At 41.2% G+C, this 23,599-nt stretch overlaps 1 protein-coding gene across 1 annotated transcript in view; it reads right to left on the reverse strand.

Annotated features, from left to right (window-relative positions):
* Window positions 1–23,599, reverse strand: part of ADARB2 (adenosine deaminase RNA specific B2 (inactive)) — a 299,955-nt gene that overhangs the window by 77,650 nt on the left and 198,706 nt on the right. The window contains exon 3 of the mRNA XM_015618946.3: window positions 18,863–19,767. Within this exon, the coding sequence (XP_015474432.1) occupies window positions 18,863–19,767 (905 nt within the window). The remainder of the gene's footprint in view (window positions 1–18,862; window positions 19,768–23,599) is intronic.

A 23,599-nucleotide genomic window follows, 5' to 3' on the forward strand; every position in this document is an offset into this window, starting at 1 on the left:
AACAACCAAATGTATGTTCAAATGCGATCCATTCATGTAAATATGGCCAGATGAAATTTGAGTGGCAGCAATGAAAAAATTCCCTCCAGTCGCTCTCTGATTAGACTCAAGGAACATTACTGATAATTTTACAAATACTTCTGGAAAGTACTTAAAATTCAAAATTTTATTTCCAGACAGCTCTAACATCTATATTTCCTGTTTGAGATTTTATTTTAAAAAAACTTGGTTTAAAAGATTTATTTTAGAAAGTGAGTTTACCTCAGAAACTTGCCTGTTGTATCCCTCTGCATTTACAAGCATATGGTATGGGTGTGGGTGTACATGTGAAATTGAGCAAAATCAATTACAACAAAGCTGCTTTTCATATGGTTAACACTACGATATCAGAATTAAGCTACTTCTCCCTTTCAGTGTCCAAACAGAAAAAAAAGTATTTATGGATATAAATACATGGAAATAAAATAACCCTCTATTTACAATGGACAGTGTTTTTTCCTTAACTGATTTTTTCTCCATTTCACACGTCACAAAAGACTATTCCATGCTTTTATATCATCCTCCACGTGTTTTGTTTTGCAGTGTGCTGGAGCAGCAGATGCCTTTTTTCTTTCCTTTATAAACATGATAAAGCTATACAAATTTTACAGACGAGTCTCACAGAACATTTCCTCTGTCTTTGTTTGGACATTAAGGATATCATAACTCTTTAACATTCCTGGCCCAAGTATTTTAGGGGAGAAAAGACTGTTCTCAGGAGAACAAAGCTCTGGCTCAAGCTGCAGTGCTTCTCCCCCCAGAAGTCGCTGTCTTTGTGCAGTGCAGTGGGCTCTTCTGCACGTGGAATTGCTTTTGCCTTCAGTGAAAGCTTTGCATGAAAGCCCAGGCCAAATCAAACCCGTCATCTGGGAAGTGCTGTGGGATCTGGAGGGAAGATTCATGATGCTTATTATCAGCTGGCACTTAAGACAGATGTCTCACACTCTCAGTTGTGCAGCTTCAAGTAGGTTACATCTGAAATGCATGTGATTAAAGCATTTATGCCAAATCACATTGGGCATTCTGCATATATGTGTAAATAGCTCTAACTTTCTTGATGGATGAATGAAAAATATTTTATTATACCCATCAACGGTATAAAGTGAAGGTGAATAGCTTTTACACTTGGACTGTTCTGTGTTCTTGACAGTTTTGCAAACAGCCCTCTCAATCTCTCTGTCCCTGATCTTTGCCAGATAAAACTAGGATCCTGAAGTAATTTTAATGCCGGTATCTGAAAATAAAATAAAAAGAAAGGAGACATAAAATGGGAGGCAGAAAACAGATTTTATCAGAATCATCCAGCTGATGAGGCCTGACTCGGTGTTGACCTGAGCATTGTACAGTCACTACCCCAGGGCTACAGAATTTCATACTGCCTGGCACCAGGGAAGAATTCAGAAATGTCTAAATCCATTGATTTCCTATCACCTTGAGTCTTGTCCACTCAGAAAACTTGCACCTGCTGAATTTAAATCAGCTGTTAATCTCTGTATGAAGCTAAACCAGTGTAAGCCCATGTGTGGCTGTGTTATTGTCATGTACTTACAAACCAGTGGGGAGACAGGAATGGGAGCTCTGTTCTCCCCTTCTCATTTTTTAAGCAAGAGTCAATCATAATTTCACCTTCAGGCTCTGGAAAGCAGGAATTGGGCTGACAAGGCTCAGTTATCCTAGAGGATGACTCCTGTTGGGCTGCTGGGCAGGGTTCTGTGTGTTTGAGCACTAGGTGAAGCAGAGCCTGCTGCCCAGTGGGAGCTCTCCCAGTGTACAGGGACTGGGCAAAGCTTCTTCCTGCCCCATTCCTGTCCCTGAATACAGAGGCTGCTGATCCAGCACACCATGGACAACAGGAACAAGCTAGAGTAAATCCATGTGGCTTACACCATCCAGCACAGCCCTAGCTAGGGCATTCTGCTTGGTAAGACAGAGGGACGGACTAAGCCTGTCCAACACCTGTCCCTGTCCTGATGGGAGTGGGCTGGAGCCTGGTTTAGCCAGTGTTTGTGGTAGGAGCCTGCTCCTGTTTGCTGCCAGGGCCCTCACACAGAGTTCCACAGTGCCACTTGGCCAGGGCCTGCTGGGCACAGGGACACAGAGGGGACTGCAGCCCCTCTCAGGTGCCACAGAGCTGCCGGGCAAATGCTGGACTCTCTTGGAAATAGGCTTAAAAGCACATTTTTCCTCCCTGAAGCTACAAGATGTGGGCCATAACATGAGCTGGAGTGATGCTCAGGCCTCCTCCTCAGAGCCAGCCACGCTGGCTGCAGATGTCCCCAGCAGGGCCAGCTCTGCTGGCAGCAGGACCGGTCCTTGTCCCAGAGCACAGGCCTCAGTCACCTCCACCCCGGGCACTTAGTGCTGTGTGTCTCAGCATGAACAGGATGTGTTTTCTTTTCTCCTCTTTGAGCAGACACTGTTCTGTTAATCTGTTGTGTCTGTACTGGGATTAAAGTAGGTAGATCTGCTCTTCTGCATTACAAATCTGCTGCTGATCTCCTAATAAAACAAAACACCTTGCAGTGAGTGTTTGGAGTACCAGGAGTACCCAAGTCTTTGTATTGTATTTATAAAGTTTCTGAATATTCCTGCCTTATCAAAAATAAATTTGCCTTTTCTAAATAAATTAGTATATTCATCTTAATGCTTTGATTGTGATCATTTAGACCTATAGTAATTTCCCATTAAATTTTAGCAAAATCTCAGCTTCAAACTGAGATCTAGGTTCTTTGCTACAGGAATGAAAGAGCAATACTAGAAAACATCTGAAATAACAAATTTTTATGTCATTTGAAAATTTAAAAAAAACCCAGGCTTAGCTTTAAAAGTGCATTAAAAAATATTTTCCCTCAAACAAGTGAGGATTGCAAATGAACCCTGGTCTCAAGACTCATGTGGAAAACTGGATTTATAGTGAAAATACTAGGTCAGCATAAACCATAATGGTGCTGTAATGATGCTGAAGGCTGGATTGGTTCTTTCAGTTTGTTTCTAATAGAAGAAAAAAAAAAAAAGAAGCTTATATCCTTACCTAAAGAAAAATGACCATAGAACAAGCAATAAGTCTTGCATTCTGTTTTGGTAATACCTTCAATTTAACAACTGTCTGTGAGAAGGAGTTTCTCACAATGAGTTATTTAGTCACTGTGCCATCTAGGGTATAACTCTCATTCTGAAGGGAACATCCATGCTATGATTTGCTGTCAGTCTGTTATACATTGTAGATCCATTCATTTTTCCCCCTAACAGGTGAAGATAATGATATGATACACAGTAAAAGATAGATGATAAAAACAATTCTTTAAGGAAAAAAAAAAAAAGCCAGATGGAACAGGTTTGGCAGGAAAATATAAAATGTTCCATTCTTCCTTTTAAAGTACTATAATAAAACATGTCTGAAGTGAAGTACAGATAACAAAACAGCAGAGCATGGGTCTGTAATCCCAGCATGATATTGCATAAGGAGCAATCATGAAGCATTCCCATCACAGTTGCCTGTCACACATTATTAACAAGAGTGTTTAGGACTACTGAATAACCACACTAAAGGGACATGATCAACTTACAAAAAAGGTGCTGTATTTTTATCAGTTGTATTTGACTTGACAGTATTATGAGTAATTTCAAACCCAAAGATTTTAAAGTCAGAAAGGGCTGTTTTGATCTCCTCATCCAGCTTCCAGCACAGCACTGACCATGGAAGTGTTGTCATGATTAAAGTAGCTCAGTAACTCGCTGCTCAGAGAAAAACCAAATCAAAAATACCCTGCTCTGTCTTGCTTCTGCTCATGGCAACCAACAGAGCTTCCTGAAGGCTAGAGAAGTGCAAACATCACTCCTATCTTCAAGAAGGACAAGAATGAAGAACCAGGGAACTGCAAGTCTTGCTGTCTCACCCCCAAGAAGGTGGTGGACAAAGTCCTCCTCCAAAGTTGCTCCAAACATGAAGGACAAGAAAGAGACTGAGGAACAATATTCATTGATTTATGAAGGGGAGATTGTGCTTGAGAGACCCTGATAGCCTTCTATAATGAAGTGACCGGCTTGGTGGATGAGGGGAGAGTAGTGGATGTTGCTTGCCTTGGCTTTATAAAAGCCTTTGACACCACCTCCCAGAGCACCACAATGCACAAGCTGACAATGTATGGGTTAGATGGTTAGTGGGCAGTGAATTGGATTGAAAATTGGCTGAAGGACTGGGACCAGAGGGGGAGGAACAGCATCACAAAGTCCACTTGTAGGCATGTCACTAATGGTGTACCTAAGGGTCAACACTAGGTCCAATGCTATTAACCTCTTCCCAAGTCCTGGATGATGGGGCAGTGAACTCTCAACAAGTTCGCTGGTGATGCAACATTGGGAGGAGTGGCTTATACATCAGAGGGTCATGCTGCCATCCAGAGAGATGGAGGCTCAACAGGCTGGAGGACTGGCTGGCAAGGACCTGATTAATTTCTCAAGTAAATATGTCAAGTCCTGCATGTGTGGAACAACAATAGCCCCAGCTACCCAGACAGATGAAGGGCAGATTCACTGAGAAGGACCTTGAGGTTCTGGTGGATAATAAGCCGACCATGAGCCAGCAGTGTGACTTCACGACAAAAAAGGCAAACAGCCTCCTGAGCTGCATTAGAAAGAGCACTGCCAGCTGGAGACAATCCTTTCCCTCTGCTCAGCACTGCTGAGCCACACTGGGGTGCTGGGTCTAGTGCTGGGCCTCCCAGTAAAAGGGAGATATGAACATACTGGACTGAGTCTGACAAAAAGCCATGATCAAGAGACTGGAGCATCTCTCATAGGAGGAGAGGCTGCAAGAGATGGATTGTCCAGCCTGGAGAAGGGAAGGCTCAGTGGGATATCATTAATGTATAGAAATACCTGATGGGAGGGAATGAAGGGTCAGACTCTTCTTGGAAGTGCCCAGGGACAGGACAAGAGGCAATGGGCACAAATTAAAACCTTGAATTCAAGCTGAGTGCAAGAAAGCTGCACAGAGAAGTTGTGGCATCTTCATCTGTTGTCACAATTAAAACCAAAAGTGGACATGAACCTGGACAACAGCTGTAGTTGGAACTGCTTGAGCAGGGACTGGACTAGATCTACAGAGACTCCTTCCAACCTTAGCTATTCTGTGATCCCATTTATCAAAACTTTTACCAATCACCTTCATACTTCCAACAAATTCCATAATTGGTGTAATTAGTGATCATATTTCCTTTTTATGTTTTTCAATTTTTTTTTAAAATTTGAATTCCAATAGCAATTAGGGAGAAAAGAAAGCTAAAATAAATAAAATAATCACAGGCTGCATCACCAAGATACAAACTGCTATGTTTAGAGCTACACTAAGCTCTGTGCCTGTTTCCTGTTGACAATATCCCTTTAAAATAAAAAATCTAAACTAGCTGGTGACACAGCCAGTTACTTTTTTTTTGTCACCCTCTCTTTAGGCCACTCAGAGATATCTGAATTGACATTAAAAAGCCATTATAAGCAATTTAAACTCTGAATTGATCCTGACACATACATTCAGGTCTTCCTCGTATGTCCTTTCAATAGTTCTCAATTCAAACTGAGAACAAACATCACCCTATAAACAGAGGAGATAATTATGCTTTATTGATTAGCTCCTCAAGGTATGAATGGAAACCAGGCAGCTTTCTGAGAACAGCCATCAATGTGGGTTTTAAGTTGCACTATCTCAGCATTTTCTTGTACAAACAAACATTCCCTAAGAGTAGTTTTTTAACATGGAACCTGTACCAAACTAAAGTTTTCCAGTGGCTTCAGTGAAAGCCGGCATGTCAGTGTAGATTTATAAATGGTTACTTTATACACCTCCCACAGTTGTCCCTGTGCTACTGTTAGGGGTTTACCCTGGCAGGCAGCTCAGTCCCACACAGCTGCTTCCTTCCTCTCTCCCTCCTGGCTGGATATGGAAGAGAATCAGAAGGGTAAAAGTGAGAAAACTCATGGTTTGAGTTAAAGACACTCTGGGCTAATATTAATGCCTTAACTCTTGAGTGTTCCCCCTTCCTCCTTCTTCCCCAGGCTGAGTATGATGCTACACAGCATGGGATACCCCTTTGGTCAGTTGGGTTCTGCTGTCCTGGCCATGTCCCCTTCCAATTTCTTGTGCACCCCCAGCATTTTTGCTGCTGGGGTGGGGTGAGAAGCAGAGAAGCCTTGATGCTGTGAAAGTCCTTCCCAGTCACAGGTAAGACATTGATGTCTTATCAACACTGTTTTGTTCACAAATTCAAAACACAGCACCATACAAACTGCTACGAAGAAAATGAAGTCTATCAGAGCCAAAAGCAGGCACCCTCTCAGTTTCCTCCCAACACTGGCTCATTCATCTCATGATACATGGCTCATAAGCCCACAGATGCATTGTGGACTGCCCCCTTTCTCTAACAAACTGCAACCTCCTTCACAGCTGCCAAATGCAACAAATACTCCTGTTTAATCCAGTGTCAACATTGATTGGCTTCAATTTTTGCTAAATAAGGATTTTAACACCTGCCCCATCTATCCTATAACAATTGTACCACAGCAGATTCATCAACAGACACCTAACTAAGGATATTTCCAGTTTACAGCTGAACCTCTAATCAACCATTTCTCAGCCTTCCTGCTTCTTGCTAATAAAGCCTGTCAGCAATCAGAACTAGATAAGTTAGAAAAAAAGCATAATGGAACCATTCTATGTCTGAGTTTATTTTACTGTCTGAGAATAGGAGAAATAGCTTTATTAAAATTACTGAGTCTTTAGAACTGGCAACACACTGCACTGAGAAAAAGTAAAATTGTTCACAGCTGTTACTACAACACATTTAAACTCTGATGATCACTTTTGGGTTACCTACACAGGTACAAATAAAAAAAGACTGTTTTTTTTTCTTGTCTGCATCTTTGGCCCCCCAAAGCAAGCACTGTGATGACTGCCCTCATATTTGCACTTTCAGGTTTTGTCCTGGACCAACACATGGCCCCAGTCTCTCCATCCACCAGGAACCCATCACCCTCTGAGATTCCTCAGGCTCAAATTGACTTATACCTCTAAAAAAGAGAGTTCACAACCCCCTGCACTAAGAAGAGAAGAAACCAGATGAAATGGAGACATCATAATGTCTCAGTATGTCTTGCCAACATTCTGCTTGGCTTGCTTTCTGCTGCCTGGGGGGTGACTGCATTGCCCTCTGTGCAGGACTAGTTTGGGCTGCTCTTGCTCCTTTGAAGTCCCTATTTTTAAACTGTATAGATGAATGAATGCCTTGAGATATCTTATGCTATCAAATATAGTTGAACAGTCTCAGAGATTGCTAAGAGTAGCAGAAAGCTGATCACAAAAAGCTAATTTGGAAAGCAGCCTGAAAACATACACAGAAACCTCTTCAGCAGAATTTTCACGTCACACGAATGGCTGCTATCATGAAGGGAGATAAAAGGATGGGCAAACTTCTTTGACTCCTTCATTGGACCTACTAGATTCTGCACTGCAGCAGGTGCAAAAAATGATGGAAAAACGTGCAAAACTATTTAGCTGATAGCTCCATACCCTAAACAAACCACAGAGTTCCCATGTATTTCATTAAACTCACATAAAGAAGCCTGACTTTGAACTTGCATAGCAAATGGTCACTCTGCAATTTTTTTTCTTGTTTTGAAAGCTTTCTGTTCATGAAATACAAGATAAAAGAAAATGAATGTACCTGGTATTATCCCACTAACTACATGTATGAAAAAGCTGTGATATACAGGGCACATTTTCCCCAGTGATAAAATAAGAATGACCTCTATGACTTCATTTAGGTTCCACCTCTCCTGAGTTACGAGCCACTCCTCTCTTATAAGGTATATCCCATATCTCACTCAAACCCTCAGTGGACCACAAAACTCCCTTCCAGAAAAAAATATGCTTCCTTCAGTCTGCGGAGGATTACCCATGTCAGGCAAAGTTATATTAGTGTTTTTAGTGCTGCTAGGAATTACTTGCAGGATGTTTCAGCTCATTACCTCAAGTTTTCATCAGCTATTTTCCGAGCGTGGTAACCTTTGTGATGCAGGTACTGTATTTATCTACAGTATTGATTCTGCTTCTCCTGCTACATTACATGCAATACATGTAAACAGAAGAGTGTTTCACTACCAGCTGGTAAGGTGCAAAATGGTAGCAGATCTTGCAGCTACAAAACACAGATAAAACCCTGAAGTAATCAGCTGAACTGTCATGGAACTAATTCCATGATATAGTGGAAGCAATTATTTGCACTTATGTGTCTTATTGGAAAATACAATCAGTACTAAACCAATCCTGTTAGTGTTGTCAAGGACACATTTAGCTCCAAATGCTCCCCTTTTAATCAGTAACCAGTTATTAATTAATTAGGTAGTGATCATGTTGCTTTTCATACATGTGTATTATTATTGCACTTGATATTGTGCCTCTGCACCGATCGCTGTTAATTTGCAGCAAGTGCAATTGTGTTAATGTGCTCTAATGCCAGCTATTATCACAAGGACGGGGCACCTAACATTTAACCTAAAATCACACTGAATTGTTCTCACAGCTGCCTCCTTCCAGCTCCAGCCTGCTGCTGCCTGGATGGGGTGTGCTGGGAGAGAGGAGACGGCTTCTGATAAAGGAAGTACCAGAAAATGGAAACCAGCAATGGGACAGTCAGAGGCAGGAAGGGAAAAAAGGCAAAGTACTTGGGGAGACACCTGTGAGCCTGTGCCCTGGCAGGGGCAGAGCTGCCCACTCCCTGCCTGCAGCCAGATTGCTGCCTGACACCAGCAGGGAAAGAGGCAGCTCTAAAGCACAGGAGCAGGTAAGCAGAATATGCAGCAAGTCGAGCGTGTCTCACAGCTCCTGCTCATCAGCTGTGCTTCAGGGAAAGAAAGATGCAGTCCCTGTTTGGTCACAGCTCTGCAAAATCACCAGTTTTAATGGCAGGGGTGAGGCTGCCTGTGGAGAGCAATGTATTTGTTCACAGCTAATACAGAAGAAATTCTTTGTCCTTCTAGTATTAGTGATGCTTAGTTATGCTTACTAAATAATGTATTTTTCAGATTTTTCTTCCAGTCTAAAAGCTTTAAACAGCACCTGATACCAACTGTGTCAAGAGAGAAACAAATACTAGCAGAAAACAGAATTTATCTGAATTGCATTTAATAGAGGCCAGAAGCAGTGAACTAAGGATATTCAGCTGAAGTAGTTCAGTCAGAGATAGCTAAACTTTTTAGTGCCCTTATTTAAATAGAGAGGCCTGAACTGGAGATTAGCTATTTATCAGCTGCATGATGGAATAAGAAACAGCTGCAATATGTTTCAGTGTAAGTTTTATTTGCTATAAATCCACAGATTCAAATTCTGCTCTGTGGGAATGCCTGTGGAAATATGGAATAAAGGTATTATCTGCCCACATTGTTTTGTGGCTTCATGCCTATGTATATCAGGGAAAATTTAGTTTATGTTGGTTCAGTTATACACTATAATCTCCCAAACACAAAAAGGACTTTTAATATTTGTAATGGTAGCAGGTATATGTGCAAAAAATAAACTCCCAGAATACAGTACATGGCATAGGTAGCAAAACACAGCTCAAATTACTGTCAAAGAATTTCCCTATCCACGCCTTTGCAGGGATTTCACTTCAAGACTGTGCTGTAGCTCCAACAGTTTCCTTCCCACACTTGTGGTTTTTGCCTGGTGTTCACTAAGTGGGTCAATTCCACCCCTCACTCCATAAAAACTGTTCCCAGGTCCTCAAGGGAGTGATTTATGTATTATAAGCTTCTATTCCTGACTCCAGCAAGCGACCTTGTATCTGCAGCTGGGAGCAGCCCTGCTCCTGCACAGTGGATGCCACAGCCGAGGAGAGGCAAGTGCCCCGTGCTGATGCCCCTGTTGGCATCTCATGTTTTGAAAGGGAGAAGAAAAACCCAACTGCTGCTAACCACTACAGTAGGACTGTTTCATTTGTTTGGATCAATTTCTGTCAAAGGCAGCCTGGAACCGTTTTTTTTCCCCTCCAGCTTGTCTTTGTAAAGTTTCTTTCCCTCCCCCTGCTCAGTTCAGCCCCACTGGCATTTATCTGGTGACCTGTTGTTATCAAGGGCTCCCCAACAGATCCCTTGGATTTGCACAAGTTGCTCCTGGTCTGCCACGAGGAGGCTTTGCTCAGATGTCTCCCAGATTTTAGCTCTGATACTTGCCAAGGATGTTAGTTTTCCTGTAAGGACTACCTAGTTTGGCTTGCTTGATTGATTTTTGTTATATAAGGGAGAATGCTATTTTTTAAACTTTGTTTCTTTTGTAGAGGGGAGGGCTTAAGATGTCACTAAGTTCACAAATGTCCAAGAAGAGATGCAGGCAAAGATATGAATTTAGGCTCCTGCCTATTCATAAGGGGAAAAATTTCAAAATATCTATATATCAAAGACTAGTAAATTTGAAAGTCATGTTACTTTTTTTTCCCCCATGAACCTGGGATTTCAAAAGAAAATCTATGCACTGTAGCTTGTCAGTGTTTTGGGGAATGCTATTAATTTCTTCCCATCAGTGTTTTCTAGAGCATGGTGACAGCAGTAGCCTACCCCTCCTGTACTTTGATCTTTCTCAAAGTCAAAATATAAAATATGCAGTGGAAGGTTTTTGCCCTGCAAAAGCAGAGGGCATCTCCTATCAGTAGTATTATGATTGTGACCAGAAATATAATGCATTTAAATAAACAAAAAAATAAAATGGAAGAGAAAAAAAAATTCTACTTGACAGTTCATATGGCAGTACTTTGTGGCTTTGGTGGAAGGGAAATAGAGTCCACAGACTCCTCCAAACACACTGAGATACCTGCCAGAATAAATGTTGATAGTTCAGGCTATGCCCAAACCATCAGAGTGCCATGAATTATGATCAGCAGGAGTTTGCTGCAGCACTGAAGGTGCATTTTTGAAGTCAGGCACTGGATGGATAGAAACATCTTTGTGTCAACAACCCATGCTCCCTGTTCTGGTAATGTCCACATAAATCCATAAAGGAAAAAGTCCTGACTGGATTTAATTGAGCACCAAAGGGAGAACATGTGGCAATGCCACAAAAGGCAGCAAAACACGACAGTGTTTTAACGTGTTGTCAATCCTTGCTGGGAATAGCAAAACCCTTGGGCTGAGTTGGAAGCTCAGGAATCCACAGGATCCATAGGAATCACTGTGCCATGGCTTTTTTTGGTAAGAGCTCATAACTGCCTTTAGCACCTCTGAAAGTGTTTTCCAGTTTAGCATCTCTGAATGTGTTTCCCAGACTGGTGGCCCTCATGGGCAATTCCTCTTCTCTCCATGAGATTGTGTTATGAGCTGCTATAAACGTTATTACAGGACACTACTTTCATGCTGCTTTCCACGTGGTGTCTGCTAACTTTTGGCCCAGACAACAGTTTTACCATCTACGGGATATGTTTCTTCTGTTGTGCAAATTGCTGATACTCAGGCACAAAAACTTCAGTGTGTCTGTTTTGCATCCTGCAGCATGCCTCAATCAGCACATCTGCCCTCATTGCTGCCCTAACCAGGAGCCTTCAAGAAATATGACTGCATCTTACCAACCTCTTTTCTAGCTTGCCTTTTTTTGTCTGCTCCATGTTGATGGCCACTGGCTCGGTTTGCAGAGGGTTTCTGTGTAGCTGGGTCAGGATTAAACAAGCACTTCTACTCCTCTCTTGGACTCTGTTTCTCTGAGAAAGACCAGGACAACCAAGGCCTAAGAGCATCTTCATGCTGCTGTTCTGAGCAGTTCTCATAGATGGGTGTACAAGGATCATTAGGCACTGGGGGTAAGAATGACTTGTGTGCATTTCAAGGAGAGAAGAAGAAAATAGGGGTCTCATTCAGGAGTAATGAGTTTGTTCTCCAATATCCCTGTGAGGATTGTTCCTTAAAAGTACAGGGCAAAGTTGATTTGGATAAGAACTAATTATCAAACAAGAAATGAAGGCAGTGTAGCTGTCTCCACCCTCCCCACCAGACCTTGGGGACACACATTATTCCTTGTGTTTAACCTATTAAAGCAATGACCCACATTAGAGGGAAAGGAGTTGATTTTAATTATTTCTGTGAGCATTAGTGCCCAGTTCATAGAAGATGGCCTAAAAATAGGAGCTCAATAAGAAGAGAACTCAACAAGAACAGAAAACTTAGAAATCATGGGGTGGTTAGATTATTTTTCTGAACAATTCATTTTCTTAATTGACTATGTTTGCTCAGCGAATGTACTCTTTCCACCTTTAGTTTTTAAAGATGAACTGGATAAAGAGAGCAAGAAAAGACTGCACAAAAGGAATTGCAAATTATCATGGCTTCAGTAGCATGGGCTCATGTGGGTGACATCTCATTGTAGCACTGATTTTAAGGTACCATTGTGTGAATTCAGGTCTGATTATGGGGCTGGTGTCAGCAGCAGATATGATGACAAGTAGGTTAAGAGCAATCATGCCTAGGTATTTTCATATCAAATGTCTACCCTGGTTCAGAAGACAAATAGGAAATAACAGCTCGTTTGGAAGCAGACTCTGACTTGTCAATTACAAAACTAGGAAGGATGAAAAAGGAACATGAGTTTGTCTAAACACAATAGTATTGCAGTATCAAAGGTAGAGGAGAAAATTTTAATGTCTGCATTAATATTTTATGTGTCTTAGAATACAGTCTAAGAAGTTGATGGATATCATGAGACACAGACAATGGTGATTGCTTTCACTGAATAAAATGTGATGAATGAAGATGGATAATTTACCCGCTTTTCCAGTGATTACATGTATTTATCTCCCCTTTCTATTTCTCAGAAACTTTAAAAAATGTTTTATCTTAAGAAAAATTCACATCATGCATCATGTAAGTGCAAAGAGAAAAAACCCAACATCCTTGCTCTAAAATTTCTCTCCCATTAAAAATCCAAACTCACTTGTAAGATGTTCGCATGAAAAGAGCGCTATGTGAACAACGAAGATTTTACACTCTCAAGGAACCTCAGCCACTTCTCTGGTTGTATAAATGTCTAAACACATGAATCACATTTTACATCCAGTATAACAAGTCCAAAGTCTCTTCTGTTCATTACTTCTCAGCAGTCCTAAGATTAAGCCCTAAATACTTTCCCCCTACTGAATTTTATGACCTGCATACTATTTTTTTTTTGTGTGTGTGTATGTATGTAACCCTTCATGCTGCACTATGTGTGGACGTTTTAGCTGAGATAAAGAGGCAGGAGAAATTTTGGTTTTCTCCATGACTACTATACAAATTCACTATTTAAAGGCTAACACTTGTAAGAAAAATAAAATGGAGAAAGATGTTCCCTTTTCAGCAGGAGGGAGGGGTCCCTCTGCTACATGTGGCACTGGGATTCTCAGCAGCATCACTGGGAGGCTCTGGACCACTGCCCTGCCAAGGTGCAGAGGCATTCTGTGTTGTTAATTTCCCCCTCACACAACGATGGATCTGCCTGCCACAGGGCTGGCACATGGACCACAAGAGGGAGGTAGTCATCGTAAAATAAATGCTAGGAGCTTGCTTCTGGTACTCTACATAGAAGGAAAAATCTGCTTGAATAATTAAGGCTTCCTAGATGTGAATACAGATAAAAGATAGATAAAGAACGTGGTTTTGGCATAACTTTAACACTCCAGCTCAAACAGAAGAGGCTTTCCATGGAAGTCAACCAAAGAAAAATTCACTCCGGGCGCTTGTATTACAGCTCCATTTAGCGGAGCAGAACCATCATGGCTCATATTTAGTAGGTAATAATGAAGCATCATAAACAAAGTCAGGATGCAAGTCCAAGATTAAGCGTCAGTTTTAACGAGGTCCAGCTTGCCGGGAGCTTTTTGAAGTGTCCCTAGCTCACTTACAAAGCCAGAAAACAACAGAAGCAACGCCGACAGCTGCGAGAGTGTCTGGTTTAGAAGAAGGTTTTATGTCTGGATGACACCAGACTGGGATTCAGCTTTAATGTACTAACTAGGTCTGCTGGTTTCTGGAGCCCTAATCATTCTGCACAAACTGTCTCACCCTAATGAGTTGCACAAATAATAATTCTTCACAAATCAGATCCACACCATCAGCTTCATGGATAGACAAGGCTGGTTTATTGAGGTAAATAGCACAAGTCAGCAGAACCCACACTGTGTCTCACTAGCCATGTTTAATATGCAATCTAGAATCTGAAGGGAAAAAATCAAATGCTGTTTCTGTGGATGCAGGGCTGCTATGAATTATTTTCAACTACTAAAAACCTAAAGGAGCACCCAGCTCCTTTTTTTTACCCTAGTCTGAATGCACTGTAATCACTGTGGACCCTTACAGTCTTTTTAAGGGAAAATTAGATACTTTTGAACCAAGAGGTTTGGATTGCTTATGAACTTAAATTACATTAAAAAAAATACCTTTCAGCCTTATAGATTTTTTCCTTGAAGTTATTACAATTATTTTTTCACTTCTGTAAATTAAGATTGGTTTTCATTAACTAATTACCACGGTTATTGCAGTTCTTTTAAATATTATTAATTAGGTGAGTGGTACATTTAGAATTTAACATCTCAGTTAAGAGAGTTTTGTTTAGCATACCTAATGCTCTGAAAGCCCTGAGCATGCCATATATCACATAGGACTTAAAGAAGAGTGCAGGGGAATCTTTTGGGGATTGAAGTTATCTGTGGCTGGGAGTTATACAGTACAGCAACTGAGGAGCAAAAGAGAGGGGTAGGGCGTGTGGAGATGGATACACCAACTTAAAATAGAAAAGTTCTTTCTGTAGCAGAGAACTGCAGGATTATTGGAGCCCAGCTGATGCAAAGTTATGTGTTGTTTTGCAGTGATGACTGGTTTTCATATGCAAACCCCTTAATGTGTCTACATATATGTGCTGATGCTGTGAGAGCAAGCTACCCTGTTAATTTATTTCCTGTAATTCCATGTAGGTAGCCATTCTGCATCTCCGTTTGATCTTGCTTGGATTACTTACATGAAATCAAAGTCATTTCTTCGTCTGAGACTCAAGCTGTAATCTCTCTGGGGCAGTAACTATCTTTTATATTGCACTTGTATGAAGGGTGAGGAGGTGGTCCTGGTTCCTCAACTGTGAGCCTAGAAGTGACTAGAATCCAATTAGCAGACAAGATAATAATAACAGTATCCAGTAAACTAATGCTGTGCCTCTAAATTGGTTCTTTTGCCATTGTTTTGCTTAAGAAACTGTAATCCTATAAATTTCTTGATTGCCTGTAGCTCTGATTATAAAAACAACTTTCCCCACCTACAGAGTAAGAAATAGATGGCTAAAAATCAAATGATATTTGCATTGCAGAGGCATCTCTCTGGTCCCCACCATTTCTCTTTCTAGCATTCTCCTGTCAGGAGCTAGACACACACCTACCAGCTGTTTCTCTTTGTGCAAGAGAAAACACAGTTTATAAAACTATGTACCTGCTCAGTTGACCAGACAAAGCCCTTCACAGAAACCTGTTGGAACAAAGCTCAATGCCTGCTCCATGTGCTGCTGCTCTTCACACTGGAGTTAAATATATCACTGCCAACCTTAGCCCTGGCTTAACTGTGATGGGGTGAGAGGCCATAGCTGCCAGGAAGCTGGCGAGGGAGAAAAGTGAGAGAAATAAAGGAAGCAGAAACAACTGACACTGCATGAAAATGAACCAGCTTTGCAACACAGGGAAACAGGTTTCTGAAGGGGAGTGGGTGAGAAGTATGGAGTATGTGGCTTCCCCTGACATGGTGGTTGTTCTTCCCGTGATGTCCCATGTCACCCATGTCACCTTCTCACCAAACTGACACTGAAGTTAACTGGCAGGAATCCTTGCTCAAACTAAAGAATCCCTGCAATGTGTGATAGAGGTTGCTTTAGCCTGCAGATGAATCTTTTGGCAAATAGGGGATTTTACTGGATCCAAAAGGTTAGCTGTATTTGCCAAAGAGAGAAACCCTGCTTTTTTTGATGATACACACAAAAAACACAATGAGGTTTTGTTAAAATAAATAGACAACCACTGCTCTGGAGGCTCTGGATGTGAACGAGCAACAGCAGCGTTAAGGCATTTCAAAGCAGAGTGAATGCAATTTTCACACCTATTCTTTTCTTATTTAGGTTCTTTTGAAATCCAGGCACCCCTCTTTTACTAATTTGTTATGGCAGTATTAATTAATGGTATTTCCCTACAGCAATAAGAATGCCATTTAGACTAAGACAGGTTAGAAGGACCACAAGATTAGAAAAAGAATTGCAAGTTGGTCAGATGGAGCTGGGGGCCACCTTGATCTCCTGACACTTGGAAAACCTGGGAGTGTGTGGATGAATCTACCAGTGCAGACTCATCGGGGCTGGTTAGGTCAGCATCCTCTGATGTTGCCTCCTGTATTGGAATGTAAGAACATGAGCTTCCAAACAGAAGAAACAATTGTCAGACTTCCATGAAAGCTGAAAAAATTGCATTTTATTTGATGGAGAATATGAGTTCAGACCAAGTATGCCAGGAAAAAAGGAGTAATATTTAGTGACTTATACAAGATACAGTGAAGAGTTGTAATTTCCATTCTCATTTGCACTGCTTTAAGTGACCAAACACCAGAGGGGCTGACTGAGTGAACAAAGGCAGTCACTTGATGAGGTACTGCATAACACAGTGAGAACAAGAAAAGATGCTTCTGGATTTAAAGCTTAAGCTTAAGCCAGTGGAAATACGTCTGTTGGTTTCTGTGGAAGTTGAATTATGATTTAGCGAATAACACAAACTCAGGTTTTGTGTCACAGCTGCTATATCTGTTGATGAGAGCAGCTTGTAAGGAGGTCAGCAGAAATCAGTGTTAAGGCTTATCTCTCAATTAATGTGCTGAATGCTGGCATTAAAAGTAATCTTTTACTTGGACAATACATAACCACTCAAGAAATACTGACGGAGAAAGTTCAGTGACACCTTTTCACTGACATTTATACTTCCAGAACAGTGAAGAAAAGACGATAAGGAGGGCAGCAGTCTACAGAAAGGAGAAAAGGCCATAAAAAAGGGAACATACACTGGAGAATATGTCACTTAATGAACAGCTGGAGACTGAAGTAAAATGAGATATTCAGGCAGAAGGTGAGCGTGAAGCCAAGAAACCAGGGAATATTTCAGAGAGCTCAGGAACTGAGGCAATGATCCTTGTGGTGCAGTTTTAGAACATGACAAACCAGAGGTCAGTAAATAGATGGTATTTACCTGCTGACATACCCAGCAAAGTTCACTGGGGGCTGCAAAGCAACCACCAGAATGGGATTACTTATAGCCAGAATTCATTTGGGTAGGAGACACTAGAGGTACCTCATTTAAAACCATGTGTACTTTGAAGGAGCACCGGAAAGGTGAAACTGCCATGTTGGCTGAAGTTTCCAAAATGCCTGCAAAGCACTCTGTGAAGATCACTGTTATTATTGAACTATGTTATTATCTCTCTGCTTCATGGAGTTTGCAACCTGGAATTAAAAGAAAAGTGGAGGATTATGGTGTATTTTAGAATTTCTCACATTTGTCATGTTTCCTTTTTGGAAACATAGAAAGGAAACTTCTGGGTCACCAAATATAATTCCTGGGTCCTGCAGGCAGTCATGTTACCTAGAGGATTAATCTCCTATCAAACTCCTTGAACATATAATGACCGTCTTTACTAAAGTTAATGAGAATTGCTACTCATAATTTGCATTTACACACTACTTAAGGATCTTGAAGTGTTCTTTCATATAATATTCTCATTTTTATTACAGGCATATTGAATTTAAATGACTTGCCTAGGGTCTCATAGCAAGCCAGCAGCAGAATGACTCGTAGTGCTCCATGTGCTTCATATTAAATCCTGGACATTAACAGTTCCCTTTATAAAGGGAGCTTTGTAGCTGTAGATCACCTCCTGGTGCTGATGAATCAGACATTTTCTGATAGTGCAAACAAATCCATAAATTACTTGAACCCATGTAATGCTTTCCAGTGTCTGAAAATCCTGACTTCCTGTGAACTTAAAAAATTGACACAAGTCTGAGTAATGCTTAGATAGTCTTTGACCTATGACCAGCTACGAAATTTTCATGTGCTAAGTACGCACCTCAAATCTCTATTTTCTATATGAATACAGAAGTTATCTCTACATTTGTTCCAGGAAAGCTTCAAAGCTTTCAGTACACCTTGTGCTGTTGGAGGACTATGGAAAACAAAAAAAAAAAACAACCCAAAACCACACAAGCCCTGATATCAAACCAACTAAACAAAAAAATAACCCCCCATAGTAGGACTAAAACAAAATTCCTTAACTTTTTCAGTGGCAAAATTGCTCTGACACAGGCACATTCCTTATGACTGATGTCTCCTCTGAATAGCACGGTCCTCATCAAAAATTAACTCTAAAAGGAGATGGAGGATCCCTTTATATATGGGCTCCTCTCTGTTAAGAAAGATGCAGTACCATCGAATTACCTGAGTTTTCTGCCTGCGTCAATTTTATCACTGTCTCTAGCAAAGTGAAATATTGGTATTTCCTCCTATATTTTGCCTGCTTGTCTATTTTTCCCATTGAATGAGCTTCAAATTGTACCCAATGATTTCAGGATACTATTTCCAAGCTTTTGCCTGTGTCTCTTTCTATGGGAACAGAATTGTTTTGTGGCATGACACTTGCTGTAACATCAGAGGAACCACTGGGTAGACCAACAACAGCTACAGCAACACCGATCCCACTCATCAAAAGAGTTCCTCCAACGTGGTGGCAGCTACCCAGGAGCTCTCACCTGTGGCAAATGGTGACATTTACTCCTGCTGGGAATGTGGCTGGGCAGACGAATGTTAAAGAGGGCCTGCAGGGCCGCCTGCGCCGCTTGACCCTTGGCCAACTTCTTGCTACGTCCTGAGCCTTCAAACGTTCTCCCGTCCACTCGCACGGCCATCACAAAGCTCTTGATGTGCTGCTTCTCCACTGTCTCTGAGAGGCAGACGTAGCGCAGGCCGGAGCGCAGCTCATTGAGCAGCACCACCGGGTTCTTCTCGCTCTCCGCCTTGGCCACCCTGTGCTTGCCTGGCTTGGCGTGGCCCATCAGGTCCAGCGTGTGGCAGAGCAGGCGCCCGTGTCGGTAGGCGGTGGAAAGCAGCTCGTTATTGACGGGGTTGTAGACAGAGAAGTCCTCGTTGTGCGTGGATGGTTCGAACTCCTTGAACAGAGTGTCTGGGAAGTCTGCCTGATCCGAAGTGAAGTCCGTGGATGGGCTGATGCAGTTTCCCATGGCGAAGTGGGCTTGGCAGGCGTTGGGGAACTGAACGAATGACTTCAGAGCTAATTCTGCGGCACGCATTTTTGCTTTCTTTTTTGTGGGGCCCGTGCCTTCAAATGTAAGTCCATTAACTTCTACTGCAACAGCAAAGACTGGAGCATGCACTGGACCTGTCTGGGAAACCATTTTATATTGTAATCCTGGTTTGAGTTCGTGTAGCTGAACCAGGGCGTTCTTTGGCGTCACTGACCATGAAACTTTCTTCCAGATAAGCTGAAGTTTGCAGAAATGGCCATTATTGCCTTCCTCTAAGGGTCTTTTCCTCTTACTGCTAGTTGTTCCCCCTCTTGACCTATCAGTAGATGCTATTGGATGATCCTCCAGATTGCCAATGTTTCGATTTTCCTTTACTTCTGCACTGCTGGTACCTGTCAGTAAAGAAAGGAAACAACTTGCATTACAGTTGTCATCATCGTAGCTGACATTATGCCTAGGGCTGTCAGAATAGCCAAAAAAGAAAAAAACCAGAAATCGTTGCTAAGCCCTTTTTAGGAGTTTTCCTTAAATATCTGTATAATGGTTGGTTTATTATTTCTAGCACAGTTTTTTTGCATGTTCTGAATGTTTACTTGTCCCCAAAAGGTCTGCTTCTATTAGTCATTAGCCTTCTGTTTTAAGAAAAGATTACATCATTCAAAGATGGAGCATAATGGATGCCATGTGACTTAAATGAACTGCTTGATAATTACTAGTAAAATGTAAATAGTTTGCAAAATTCCCTTAGGATGACAATTGTTCTATAATCCATATGGGGGAATGTTTATGAACACATTATTAGAAATCAGAAATGATTCACAAATAGAAAAATGAGCCAACACATTGAATAATCTATTTGCAGTTAATACATTGACCGTCTCTGCTGATACCACAGCCTCTTTTGTTATCAACATCATGAATCCAGACTAAGAAATTATATGACAGCCCTTCATAGCATTTGAAACAATAATTTGGTCTAGACTCAGATGCCAGTTTAGTAAGTGAGTGCCTTTCTGTCAAATTCAATAGCAGATGCTCTTAGTTTCTGCATCAGCAACAACTAATATTGCAAAAGTTGTAGATAAATCCAGATGAGACCAGGAGAAGCCAGAGCATCACGGTGGGAGCAATTACTGATGTAAAGGATGATCCTTGTCAAAGAAAAGCAACAGGAGAGAGGGACTGCCAGGTGTGCCAGGAAAGGAATGAAATGACAGTGGGGAGCCATGGAGGGAGCACTATATTGTTGAACCAATCCCCCACTGCTCTGGGCCATGCCTGTGCCATGTGCTGCAAGGCAGTGCTCTGTGCCACAGCAGAGGCGTGGCTGAGGATGGAGAGTCAGCTCACTGATGTTCTGAGTAAGATACAAGACATACTGCTGGCTAAATAACCATCCTATAAAATTTCTGTAATTTCTGGTGAGTTTGTTTAAATGTCTTACACCTCTGACACATCCTCCAGTCCTCCTGTGCATTCCTTGGGACAGAGACAAATGGAGGAAGTAAATATGGATGTAACTAATCTACAAGCCAATCCATCTCAGGAGTGATGCACCTGATCCCTTTCCAAGCAGAACACTGTGTGGAGCCAGCTTTACTCCATACAGCTCTGGGCATGGAGCCTGTCCCAGGTTTTGGTCCAATAATAATTGATAATCATTTGATAATAATTGGTCCAATAAGTCAGACATGATCATGCCACCTGCACAGGCTGTGTGAGTGCCATGCACACAGAAGATCCCTGTGGTCCTTAGGGGACAGGCCATGTCTGGTGGGGCCATGGCCATGTTTGGTTTTCTCTCTACTCTGGTAAGTTGGCTGCAAGGTTGTAAGGGGTGAGCTGCTGGCTAAGCTTTGAGAAACTTCTGCTGGAGTGCTGTGTCTGTGCTGCACCCCAGTATTAATCTGGGCCAACAGATGCACAGGAGCCTGGGGAGATTATGTGGAACCAACAACCATGATTAAAAACTTCCTTTATATCCTGAAACATTACACTTGTATTTAATGTCAAAAGACTTTTTCCCATCAGAGCACGAAGTTTGCACTCATGCAAGTTGTTCCACAGAAAGAGGGTCACTGCTTAGACAGGAGTAAAAATCATGGCACAAATGGGGGCCCACTTGCAGAACTGAGTCTTGAAAGCCTGCAGCACACACTGAGCTTCCAGCCTGGGTCTTTGTCTCACCAAAGTTATCACCAAAGAGCTCTCTTCTGCAGTGCTTTGCTGAGGCAGAACATGAACTGACAGATCAAGGTTTTAGTGACTAGTTAATTCTTACTTTCTGAAGCTAAGAAGACAGAATGAAGACATGTGAGGAAGCAAAGAAAAGCAAAAGGCACATAATAGAAGAAGAAAAGTTTCATCATATGGTATTCATCTGTATAAAATATGACATCTTTAAATCAACCTCTCTGGAAATAAGACATTAAAAATATCATCATAGCTAAGGCACAAGGAGAATGTGCTGTTTTCTCATTGAGTTCACAGCTCTATTTACAGAGATTCTGCTCTGAAGGAAAAGGGAATATCGGCTTTAGCTTCCTATATCCAGCTTGGCAGTCTCTGGCCATTTTCTGTCATGACCTTTTCTCATGTTTTCATCCCACTCAGAAGATATCTCTTTAGTTATGTGCATTTTGTAATGTAAAGGCAAAGGATTTTGATACAAACATATTTTTTAGCAGGAAACAGGTTTGATTCTGTATTTCACACCCCCTCTCTCATCTTAACCTAATAGGTTTTTACAGAGCCAATTATGGTACATAATGATACTGTAGTCAAGAAGCATGACAAGAAAGATAGCTCCTGCTTCACACAATATTCAGCTTTGAAAAGAATTTGTATTGATTATGCACCACTGAATAGGAAAACTCAAGAGGCTATTTGTGTTTATAATTCATATTGTCTTATTCCATCTGGTTTTTCTTGGTCAGAGAACTGCGTATTTCTGAACATGAATGTGTGACCTTAATGTCTTACCTTAACCATCCTCAATAAAACAATGGTTAACTAAAACCATAAGCCAAACATTACTTATTTGTCTTAAATTGTGTCTATAAAATTGTCTAGTCCATGTTTTGGCCAGCAGAGAGTTTGCCTAGATGAAGTGAAAAAAAAGTGATGATGATGCAAGATCAAGCACAAAGGACGTGTGGACAAAGCTGGGCATGCATGGTGATGACATGCCTGCATTTATGGTGTGTTTTGGCTTTGTCACAGTGAAGAAAATCTGTGCAAGTATCCTCACAGCCAACCAGACTTTAGAGCACCTGGTCCTGAAACACCAGGAAACAGCTCAGTTCTGCCCAGATCTCAGTAGGAGCTGCAGCAGCCAAAAGTCACCATGGCCTGTAAATCAGAGGCAGCCTAAACTCAGTGAGTTCCTCAGAAAGTCTTGTGAGCCTGATGGATTTGTGTGATTCCTGGCAGCTACCAGGAAATGTGAAATTACTTTATACTTTCAGATATCTTTGAAATAGGAAGTCTTTGAAATGTGTCTTTTATGAGACCTCTGTGTAGCAGACATAAGATTACCTCTCTAATGGTGGCACATGTACTTCTATTGTGAAAATCAGACAAAGCAGGCAAATGACACCAAACTACACAAGATAAATACTGTAAGCAGCTGTAATAGAACAATCACAAGCAATTTCAGAAATGAAGAGCACTAAAAGGAAAGGGGTAAGTCAGAGGATACACACAGGGAAAATGCAAAGCTGAGGATCATTTTCAGTCTTGTTATTTCTCATAATGTCTTTGTTCTTGACTTTCCCAAATACATTCTTTACATTTGGGGAAAAAAAGATAATAAATTATGGTTCTTCCATGATGAAAGGTTGGAGAATATAACATTGAAAGGGGATGCAGTTAAAAAAAAAAGGAGGAAGAATAAGATCCTAATTTTTTGGCAGTAGTTTCTAATTTATTGCTTAAGATTTCTAAGAAAGTCCCACAGCTTTGCACTGTAATATCTCCTCAGTTAACTTTATTAATTGTTTTTTGCAGTTTCACAGGCAACAGGAGACATTGTGATCTTGTATTTGCTTCAGTAATTGAAGGAGAGAAAAGAAAGCAGTTAGTAAAATATATTTATTTATGCACTATTCCTCAATATTCTGACTGCTCTTTCATGTTTTTCTCCTTTTGGTCATTATGCACAGTAGAGTTAACCTAGAGAGTTTGCATCATCAAGAACATTTCAGAACTATAATGCATCACTAA

This window comes from Parus major, chromosome 2 (assembly GCF_001522545.3).
Source record: "Parus major isolate Abel chromosome 2, Parus_major1.1, whole genome shotgun sequence".
NCBI lineage: Eukaryota > Metazoa > Chordata > Aves > Passeriformes > Paridae > Parus > Parus major.